At 36.2% G+C, this 11,875-nt stretch overlaps 1 protein-coding gene and 1 long non-coding RNA gene across 2 annotated transcripts; both read left to right on the top strand.

Moving 5' to 3' along the window:
• Positions 1-765: 765 nt before the first annotated feature.
• On the top strand, positions 766-1,393 carry LOC140920629 (uncharacterized). Its single transcript, XR_012163360.1, has 2 exons — positions 766-874; positions 1,041-1,393. It is a non-coding gene; the product is annotated as an uncharacterized lncRNA (long non-coding RNA).
• A 4,048-nt stretch (positions 1,394-5,441) lies between these two features.
• On the top strand, positions 5,442-11,443 carry LOC140920656 (uncharacterized). Its single transcript, XM_073369458.1, has 6 exons — positions 5,442-5,515; positions 5,617-5,733; positions 5,821-6,147; positions 10,713-10,798; positions 10,928-11,001; positions 11,397-11,443. Exons 1-6 carry the CDS (start codon positions 5,486-5,488, stop codon positions 11,441-11,443), a joined length of 681 nt encoding a protein of 226 aa, XP_073225559.1. The 5' UTR covers positions 5,442-5,485.
• The last annotated feature ends 432 nt before the right edge of the window (positions 11,444-11,875 follow it).

The raw sequence follows: 11,875 nt of genomic DNA, 5'->3' as shown, positions 1-11,875 counted from the left end.
CTTCCTTCAAAAGCTAGTTGATGAGAAATAATAGATTGATAGATGTTATGTTGGACTTGCAACTGAAGGAGCCAGAATTCTACACAAACGAAATAGTCAAAGGTGTTGTTTTGGTTAGAGTTTTTCAATCATTTATTAATAGTCGATAATATCTATCGATCAATTAATGGTTATTTTTTGTAAGAGGAAAAAGTTTAACTCATTACTTTTAAATAATACTCTTAATTATTTATTATAAGGATAGAATAAACAAAAATATTATAAACAACACTCAATTAATAAAACCTTAAAATAATAATTATGAAAACAATTGGAACACTATAATTGCAGTAATTTATTTCTTGCACACTAACTATCATTAGAGTAGTCACTACGCCAAAAATGACATTTAACAGCGCCCATTTTACAGCGCTTGCTAAACACAAGCGCTGTTGTAATTATATTTTAAAAATAACGGAACCTATTACAGCGCTTTTGATTCAAAGCGCTGTAAAACAAGCGCTGTAGTAGGTCATATAACGTTTGCGCATCACGTTATAAGGCTTTTACAGCGCTTGTCAAAAAAGCGCTGTAAAAGGAAGCGCTTTCGCGTATCAGTTACATCGCTTTTTTCACAAGCGCTGTAAAACACATGCGCTTTCATTGAATTTAACTACCTATTACAGCGCGTTTTTCACAAGCGCTGTAAAACACATGCGCTTTCATTGAATTTAACTACCTATTACAGCGCGTTTTTCACAAGCGCTGTAAAATACATCTTTAAAATAATTATATACGTTGGAAACCCTCATATCCTCTACATCTTTCAAATAATTATATACGTTGGGAACCCTAATATCCTCTACGTACTGTGCGGCCATCTACGTTGTCTAAGGTATTTTTTACACATGATCTGTTATGTTTTGAAATTGTCAAAAATTGTCAAAAACTCATACCACATGATCTGTTCTGTTTTGAAATTGTTAGTTGATATTGGTTTCTTTTTGAAACTTGTTGATATGTTTTGAAAGCTTATTATTTTTGTTACTGCATTTATATAGGTGGTATAATATGGATAGGAAATGGATTTCAGCCAATCGATTGTCAAAAGAGTATGAAATTGGAGTGAAGGAGTTTGTTGAGTTTGCAGTGAAGAATGCAAAAGATCCAAATAGAGTAGTTTGTCCTTGTTTAAAATGTTGTTTTGGAAAACGTGTTAGAGAAGATGAATTAGAAGGACATCTAGTATGTAATGGAATTGATCAAAGCTACACATGTTGGATAAGACATGGTGAGAAAAAAAAAAAGGAAACATTAATTTTGAGAATAGTTCGACATATGCTTCAACTGACTTCGATACAGATACATATGAGCCGGACCGAGTTGATGAGATTGCAAAAGCAGTTGAAGAAGATCTTCGAGATTGTCCTAAAATGTTTGAAAGTTTGTTGAGTGATGCAGAGAAAGAATTATATAATGGTTGTACTAAATTCACAAGACTGTCAGCGATATTAAAGTTGTACAACTTAAAAGCGAGTAATGGATGGTCTGATAAAAGCTTTACAGAATTATTAACACTCATAAAAGATATGTTGCCAGATGATAATGAACTTCCCAGTCGAACCTACGAGGCTAAACGGATTTTGTGTTCTATTGGAATGAGTTACGAAAGGATTCATGCGTGTCCTAACGATTGCATTTTATTTCGAAACGAATATGAACTACTTAAGGCGTGTCCGAAATGCAATGTCTCTCGATATAAGAAGAAAGAATCTACTCCAGCAAAAGTCGTGTGGTATTTTCCTATAATACCAAGATTTAGGCGCATGTATCGCAGTGAAGAAGATTCAAAACACTTGACATGGCATGCAGATGAAAGAATTAGAGATGGAATGTTTCGACACCCTGCAGATTCCCCACAATGGGCAAAAATTGATCACGAGTATCCTGAATTCGGGATAGAGTCAAGAAATCTAAGACTTGCACTTTCTACTGATGGAATGAATCCACATGGTCTTCAAAGCATCTCACATAGCACGTGGCCTGTGATTTTGGTAATATATAACCTACCTCCATGGTTATGTATGAAGCGTAAGTTTATGATGTTGTCTCTGTTAATTTCTGGACCCAAACAACCGGGGAATGATATCGACGTATACTTGACTCCTCTAATCGAAAATTTAAAAAGTATGTGGGAGACAGGTGTGGAAGTTTATGATGGGTATAAGAAAGAATGTTTCAATTTGAGGGCTATGTTGTTCGGCACAATTAATGATTTTCCAGCATATGGTAATTTATCAGGATATAGCATTAAAGGTCAGTGTGCATGTCCTATATGTGAAGAGAGTACAAATTGGATGCGGTTGAAACATTGTAAGAAGAATGTGTTTCTTGGACATCGTAGATTTTTACCTTATAGTCATCAGTATCGTGGGTGGAGAAATGCATTCAATGGAAAATCAGAGGAAGGTAAAGCTCCTTTAGCACCGACTGGATATCAAATACTTGAAAAAGTACAAGGTTTGACCAATAAATTTGGCAAACCTTTTGCGGGAGAGCTGGTGAAAACTGGGTGGAAGAAAAAGTCAATTTTCTTTGAATTGCCATATTGGAAGTCATTGTATGTAAGACATTTCCTCGATGTGATGCATATTGAGAAAAATGTATTTGAAAGTGTTATTGGTACGTTACTCAATGTTCCAGGAAAGTCTAAAGATGGCGTCAATGCAAGATTGGACTTGGTCGATATGGGAATAAGAAATGAACTGGCTCCAGTAAAGAAAGGAAATCGCACATATCTACCTCCAGCCGCTCATACTCTATCTAGAAAGGAAAAAATTGTTTTATGTAAATTTCTACACGAAGTTAAAGTTCCAGAAGGATACTCTTCGAACATTAAAAATTTGGTTTGTATGAAAGACCTCAAGTTAAAAGGTTTGAAGACCCATGATTGTCATATTATAATGGAGCATTTGCTACCAATAGGTATACGTTCCATTTTACCTGAAAAAGTTCGACTAGCCTTAACTAGATTATGTTTCTTCTTCAGGGAAATTTGTAGTAAAGTGATCGACCCTCAGAAATTACCGACATTGCAGAGGGAAATTGTTGTTACTTTGTGTGAGCTTGAAATGTATTTCCCACCATCGTTTTTTGATATAATGGTTCACCTTACTGTTCATCTGGTTAAGGAGACACAACTTTGTGGGCCAGCTTATATGAGATGGATGTATCCGATAGAACGATATATGAAAATATTAAAAGGGTACGTAAAAAGTAGAAGTCGACCAGAAGGTTGTATTGCTGAACGATACATTGTTGAAGAGGCTGCTGAATTTTGTACTGAATATCTGTCCAATGTTGAATCCATAGGGCTTCCCATGTCTCGTCATTCGGGAAGACTATCAGGAGAAGGGATAACTGGAAGGAGACTACTGACTATATCAAGGACAGAATGGGAGCAGGCACAATTGTATGTTCTGCACAATGATGATGAGGTTCAACCGTATGTTACAATACACATTGATCAGTTATCTCGTTTGAACATGAATAGGAATCAAAATTGGATAACTCGAGAGCACAATCGAAGTTTTGTAACATGGTTAAAAAATCACATAATGTCAAAATTTGATATAGACCCCGTCTTTTACAGCGCTTATTTGAAAAAAGCGCTGTAAAAGAGCCTTTTAAAAATTTAACTAAAGAAGCCTTTTAGAGCGCTTATGTGTGAAAGCGCTGTAAAAGGCATTCATATAACATAATAACACACGGAGGTCTTTTACAGCGCTTTTTGGGAAAAACGTTGTAAAAGAGCCTTTTAAAAATTTAACTAAAGAAGCATTTTAGAGCGCTTTACAAAATAAGCGTTGTAAAAGGCTTATAAAAAGCGCTGTAAAAGTGTTACGTATATATAACAGTTACCTCTTCAGTTTTCTCTTCATTACGTAAACTTCACTATCATCTCAACCTTCATTTCTTCTCTTCTTTTGCAAACCCTATCATCCCGTCCTTTACGAACCTTATTTCCACGATCATCTCCTTCATTTCGAACCTTATTTCCATCCAAGATCATCTCTCCCATTTCACACAATATATTTTCATTGAAATACGTAACCCTCATTACGTATTTCTTCAATATCCTATTTCTTTGAACCATATTTCTGTGAACTTTCTGCGTTCCCTCTTTTCTTTACATTTCATCTTTCTTCGAACCATTATTCAGGTATTGATGTTATAAATTTTTTGTAATCATTAAAATGCATGTTGAGCTTTTTTAAGATATACTGATACATGTTGAGTTTGTTTATAATAATGCATGATGCATGTTGAGCTTGTTGATGTTATACTAAAGTGCATGTTGAACTTGTTGTAGTTAAATGGATACAAACAAAGATTTAGAAGTTCAAAATGAAGAAGTTGGCACCTCTAAGACTTACGAAAAAGAAGTCAAACGTGGTGCAACTATCATGCAGAAAGTCATTAAAACAAGGAGTAATGGCATTAAATTTGAGGTATACTATATATACTCTGTTTGCAGTGTGTTTTTTTATCTTTTTTTAGGGTTTAGGGCATGTACTTACTATATGAGTTTATTAGGTTGGCTGGAACGAGAGTGGTCAGCCAGTTGACCCCAACAGCTCCATGTTTGTAAGCTACATTGGGGCTGTTGTTCGTCAAAATGTCCCAATAACAATAGACAACTGGAGAGATAAGGCGTTGAAGGATGCCAAAGATATCATCTGGAATGACATTCAAGTAAATATTTTGATCTACTCTTTTGTCATTTATAATTTTTTTTCTGTAAAATACATTACTTATAATTGTTTTCATTGCAGACCACTTTTGTTCTTGATGAGGAACGAAAGGGTTTAGGGCATGTACTTACTATATGAGTTTATTAGGTTGGCTGGAACGAGAGTGGTCAGCCAGTTGACCCCAACAGCTCCATGTTTGTAAGCTACATTGGGGCTGTTGTTCGTCAAAATGTCCCAATAACAATAGACAACTGGAGAGATAAGGCGTTGAAGGATGCCAAAGATATCATCTGGAATGACATTCAAGTAAATATTTTGATCTACTCTTTTGTCATTTATAATGTTTTTTCTGTAAAATACATTACTTATAATTGTTTTCATTGCAGACCACTTTTGTTCTTGATGAGGAACGAAAGTCATATGTTTTGAGAGTTGCTGGGAAAATCCATCGTGGATTTAGATCCCATCTCTCAAATTTCTATCTAAAAGATAGAGAAGGAAACACAAATGCTGAACCTCCAAAGATATATCAACATTATATATCAAAGGATGAATGGAGTGCATTTGTTTCCAAACGTTCTGACCCGGCGTTTGTCGTAAGTTATTAATTTATTAGCATTTGTGTTTTATTATTCATATTCGTAGCGTATTTTAATTTTTACACAATTGCTATCTTTTTTTTTATATAGAATATTAGTAAGGCAAATCGCGAACGGGCAAGCAACCCAAAACACCCATACAAGAAATCACGTATGGGATATGCACGCCTTGAACAACAAATTGTAAGTAATTAAACATCACTTTTATATAATGAAGTAATTTGTATTATAAACTATAGTGTGTAACTAATTTGTATTATTTTGTTTATGATTTTAACGAATAGAGAAAAGACACCCAAGCCGATCAACCCTTGGGTCGTCATATCTTATGGAAGGAAGCGCGTGTTAACAAAGATGGAGTGGTTGATAATGAAAATGTCAAGAAAGTTGTAGAACTTTGTGTAAGTATATTATCACTTTAATATTTTTTAATATTGTATTTTAAAAATGCTATTGAACTTATCTTTTTAATGTTACATGTATTTTAGGAAACTATTGAACAAAGTTCTGAAACTCAAGAGGGCAACAAGGATACGTGCAGGGACATTCTTGGGAAAGTGTTTAATGTCCCTGAGTATTCCGGTCGAGTGAGGGGGAAAGGATTTGGCGTAACTCCCAAAAGCTTTTTTCCTCAAGAGAAGCGCCAAAAACCTTCCAACGAGGAAGTATTAGAGAAGCTCAGAATCCTATCGGAGCAAGTGGCACTCTTGGTGAATACGAATAAAGACAAGCAACTTCCGGTTCAGCTCCAACCTGAAATACAAATGGAGAGTGAAACCGGGAGTTGCAACGTCGGTTTGAAGAGTATTCCCGAGGTAATTAATTACTTACTACTTACTTGCTTATGTAATTACTTATGTATTAAACAAACTTATATATTAACTGTGTTGGACTTTAGTCATTTGAATCCTAATTTTGACATAATTAACAAACATACAATAATTCATACACTATATGATAAATCTAACATTTGAATTGAGCAAGATTTCAGGAACAACAATCCAATCCTACACACTTGGAACATATTGCTTGGAACACAAGAAATCAAAAAAAGTTGATTATTCACTGGTTAAATCGATTGGGAAATCGATTTCATAACAAGGGTGTAAGGATAAGTATATGTTTGTGATTGTATAATCGATTGGGAAATCGACTGACTAAATTAGAATTGAAAATTGAACAAGTCAGTGGCAACCTGATTTACAGGTTAATCGATTGACAAATCGATTGTACATATCACAAAATGAAAACTGATTGAAACTAATCGACTGGCAAATCGATTGGGAAGTCACAGGGCACTAGGAAATCGATTGACAAATCGATTGCCTAAACAAAATTTCAAAAGGAACTTAAGCCTTGACTAACACAATCGATTGGACAATCTATTGTGTGAGATTTCAATCAAGTTAAGTTTGGTTGCAATCGATTGGGAAATCGATTGAACTAAACACCAGGTAAGAACTTTTCAGGCAAATACACATAAATCGACTGGCACATCGACTAACATTAAAATAGCTGAGTCACTGACTTAAACGCAATCGATTGAGGAATCGATTGAAAGAACTTTTTGAAACACAATCGATTGGGGAATCGATTGAAACAATGTTTTGATATCTCAGTGAACTCCCAGTTTGTGGCCAAATCGATTATGCATATTTGTGAATCGATTTATTCTGAAAAGTGTGTTAAAAGAATCGATTGGTAAATCGATTAGCTTATGTAGTTTCAAGATTAAAGAAAAACAAGACTCGCGATAATCGATTGGCAAATCGATTAGACATGTTTTATAACTTTAATAAATCGATTGGTGAATCGATTTAGTAGTTGTTTTTCTGAAACTATATAAACTGTCTTTCAATCTTTTTATCTAAGAACCTTGATCATAATTTTCATTTTTCTAAGAACTCAAGATAACTTCAATAAACAGATCACAATACACTTTGCTAACAATCTGATATTGCTCTTTCAGATCAAGATCAAAAGATTATCAACAATCAATAAAAGAGCTGGAAAAGTGATCTTGAGAGAAAAGACAAAGTTCTCATGAACAATCTTTGAATATCCAGATTCGTGAGAAGAACACTGATCAAGATTGAAGACTGCTTTTTGTACTTCTGTTAATCTGTCTGTAACAGTACTTTGAAACGAAACGAACGCTAGAAATCCAGCTAGAAACTGGTGGCTACTTTCTTGGGTGAGAGGTCTCAACAAGAAAGAGTCGTACTTTGATTTTGTGTTAGACTGCTGAGTATCTACAAGGATCAAAGGGTTGATAGAAAGCCAGCTAGAAACTGGTGGCTACTTTCTTGGGTGAAAAGTGTTCAACAAGGAAGAGTCGCACTGTGATTCTGTGATAGGTTGACGAGTATCTACAAGGATCAGAGGGTATTCAATAGGAAAGAGATCATTAAGATAGATAGGTTTCAGGGAGGAAACTGGACAATCTGTAATTGATTCTTTCTATTGAAGGAGAAGAAAATCTGAAATCCGATTGGATTTTCAGGACTGGACGTAGGTTGTTGTGGAACAACCGAACCAGGATAAATCTCTGTGTCTTCTTCTCTAACTCTCTCTCTTTAATTTTCTATATTGCTAACTTTGCATGCCTCAAAATTTAAATTCCGCTGTGCACTTGATACTGATTAATTTGGTAAAGAAAACTGATATATTTTCTGTTATTTCGAGGTCAAGATACCAACAATTGGTATCAGAGCTAACTTCTTGAGAGGTAAAACTTATAAGAAGATGGCCTCAACTGACGTTCTGGGAGAAGGCGCTTCGTTAGCTCGACCACCAGCTTTCAACGGTACAGCCTACATGTACTGGAAGCAAAGAATGCTCATATTCCTGGAAGCAAGTGGCATAGATATCCTTGATGCTGTTGAAAACGGTCCGTACATTCCCAAGATTGCAGGAACTGACGACTCAATGATTATCAAGCCTAGAGCCGACTGGTCAGATGATGACAAGAAGAAGGTTGGTTTCAACGCAAAGGCTAAGAACATCATCACGTCCGCCCTATGTGCAGAAGAGTTCTTTAGAGTGTCCAATTGCAAGTCAGCAAAAGAGATGTGGGACATCCTCCAAGAAACTCACGAAGGTACTACTGATGTTAAGAGAGCTCGTGTGAATACGCTCATGCACGAATATGAATTATTTAGCATGAAGAAAGAAGAGTCAATCAGCGATTTGCAAACCAGATTCACACACATAGTCAACAACCTGCATGCACTAGGAAAAGATGTGGATAATGAACAGCAGATTGGAAAGATCATGAGATGTTTAACCAGAGAATGGCAGCCCAAAATTACCGCAATAGCTGAGTCTAAGGATCTAGCAAAGATAACGACAGCAACATTATTTGGTAAATTGAGGGAACATGAAATGGAATTACAACGACTGGATGAATCCGAAATGGAAAGCAGGAAAAAGAAAGGATTATGCTTGAAAGTACAAACCAAGCAATCTAAACCTGAATCCGATAGCTACTCAGATGGATCCAGCAGTGAAAAAGAAGAGACTGAAATCGAATCACTTGTCAAGAAATTTAAGAAGTTTCTGAAGAAGAAAGATAACAAATTCAGAAAACCATCCAGCTCTAAGACTAGTGACATCAAGACAGTTACATGCTACGAATGTGGTAAGATTGGTCACACAAAGTCGGAATGCTACAAACTGAAGAACAAGAATAGAGCTCACAAAGCCAAAAGAGCATATATTGCATGGAGTGACAACGATAACGATGAGTCCTCTGCCTCTTCGGATGAAGAAAAAGTGAATTTATGTCTCATGGCTCACACTAATTCAGAATCTGACAGTGAGGTTAGTTCGCAATTTAATCCAACATATGATGAGCTTCAAGAAGCTTTCAATGAATTGCATGATGATTATGTGAAATCCATAAAACAGTTGTTAAGCACAAAGAAAATGCTTGAACAAATGAATGTTGAACACAAAGAAATTGAAAATTTATGTGAACAACTGAAAAAGGATTCACAAGAAAAATCTGCAAAGTGCATTGAACTTGAAGATACTATTGCATCATTAAAATCTGATTTATTAAATTTTGCAAATAGTAAAGATAAGCTAAATGTCATACTTAGCAATCAAAGACATGTTTATGAAAAATCTGGTTTAGGATATACACCAAATATGCATGTCAAAAGAAAAAATAAAAACAGATCTGGTATTGGTTATATGCAAACCAGAAATGTCAAACATGGTCAAAAATCTTTTATTGCTAAGAATATGTATGATATCTTTACTAAGCCAAATCACCATTCATCCTTTGATGGCAAATGTCATTTCTGTTGTAGAAAGGGACATTTTGTGTCTAACTGCAAATTTAAAAAATTAGCCAATCAAGGATGGAAGCAAGTTTGGATAGCAAAAGAATCTGTGTTTAAGACTGACCCCCCAGGACCCAATCTGAATTGGGTACCTAGATCCAAAAATTAATTATGTTTTTGCAGGTGTACTTGACATCCACCAAGCAAGATTGATATTTGAAAGTGGATGCTCAAGACACGTGAAATGAGACAAGTATGAGAATCTTGTCTTTAACATTAAATGAAGATTAAATGAAGAAAGATTGGTCAACATAGTTGTGTTGATGACAGAGAAAAAGAGTCAATGGCAGTTAATCAGAAGTTTTGTTTGGGATTAAATCGATTGAGTAATCGATTTCGAGTTTGCTCTTTGTTTGTTTAAAGAATCGATTTGGGAATCGATTTGGTTAGCCCAGACTTCAGATTTTGTGGAAAATATTTTGTAAAAATCCCGAGCATCGATTGATTAAGTGTTCAGTATTTGACTTTTGGGACAATCGATTTGGACATCGATTAAGTAACACGGCAAATCGATTTGGGAATCGATTAGGAAAATGACCGTTGCGTACCTTTTTTACTAGCCGTTGGACATCATTATTACACAATCGATTAAGGATTCGGTGTAACGGTAAGCAAATCGATTGGGCAATCGATTGATAAGGGTAAAAGTATAAAAACGAACAGGTCTAAATCGATTTCTTCACTGTTTCAACCCAGATTTATATTTTCTTTCTCTGCTTCATCTTCTTCCTCTGTCTCTGCAACTGATATCTGCAACTATATCTGAACTCTATCTTCACTCATCTCCTCTATTTGCAACCATGGCCCGCGTGAAACAAACACAAGCCCATACTCCTTCACCTTCATCATCTTCAACCAGTGAAACTCCCTCACCGCCACCTACTGTGTCTAAAAGAATTCCGATTCCTACACACAAAATTCTTGCAAAGGACAAGGGCAAGGCTCCTGCTCCTATTCCAGAAAAGATCAAGAAAAGGAAGGAACCACCAAGTGAGAAGTTGTTGGCTGATGCTATGAAAGAAATTGCTCAGAAGAAAAAGAAACCGGTTACTTCACCCCTAGTTAAGAAAACTCCAGCACCTAAAGAGAAGGATGTGGAAGTTATCATTCCAGCAGAGTTTCTTAAACGGAAAATTCATGAAGGCAGAACCCTAGACTTTGGTTTCTTTGATACAGAAGGCTTCACATTCCAGAATCATCTGAGATTTCATGGTCTTGAAGGTTTTCTTTCATCTACTTTGGACAGCTATCCGAGATTGATACGAGAATTTTATGCAAATTTCAAGCTCACTGATGACGGGTTCAAAACTCAGGTTAAAGGTAAAAAATTATCAATGTCTTTTGAAGACTTTGCTGAGTTGACAGGATTGCCATTTCATGGACAATCAATAGACGGCAGTTCTGATGCGGATGCAGCCGACGAAGGTTGGGAAGCATCGCTGGACAGGCACACTGCAGTGAAAGACATCATGGTTGATGGTTTTGTGGAAACCATCTCTTTGCCAATTGGTCAGATGAAGGTACAGCAACGCATGCTCATGTATACATTAACAAGAATGCTTGTACCTCGATCAGGAAATCATGCTGTTGTTCAGAAGCTTGATATTATATTATTATGGGGATTGTCCAAGGAACTTAAGATGAGTTGGACATGGATTGTGCTAAGGCACATGTTAGAAGCTTCACACAGTAAGATCATGTTGCCTTATCCGCAGTTGGTTACAAAGGTTCTCAAGCACTTCAAGGTATCGTTGTTGAATGAAGAATCTGCAAAGACTACACTTATCTTCGGCGAAGCGATTGTGAATCAGATGAAACTGAAGAAAGTAGATAATGTTTGGATTAGACCAATGCCAAATGTTGAACCAACTCCTCCACAAGCATCTGAATCAGCAGCTGAGGCTCCTGCATTTGTTTCAAAGCTGATGGAATTTATGGCAGCTCAAATGGAACACAACGCCAAAATATTAGAGTCAAATGCAAGGATGGAAGCTACCTTGACATCTATCCAAACATCCCTGAAATCAGTTGTTCAGGATGTTGCTGCAATTCAAGCGCATCTAGGCCTCAAGCTATCTTTTGAAGACATAGCGCATATTGGTCGACAAGCAACTGAGGAACCACAGCCAGATCCTCTAGATCGGTCTGCGACTCACGGTGAGGAGACACCAGCTGAGGATAATACAGCGGTCTC

Source organism: Cicer arietinum, chromosome 6 (genome assembly GCF_000331145.2).
Source record: "Cicer arietinum cultivar CDC Frontier isolate Library 1 chromosome 6, Cicar.CDCFrontier_v2.0, whole genome shotgun sequence".
In the NCBI taxonomy this organism is placed as follows: Eukaryota; Viridiplantae; Streptophyta; class Magnoliopsida; order Fabales; family Fabaceae; genus Cicer; species Cicer arietinum.
This window is presented reverse-complemented; position numbering and strand designations above follow the sequence as displayed.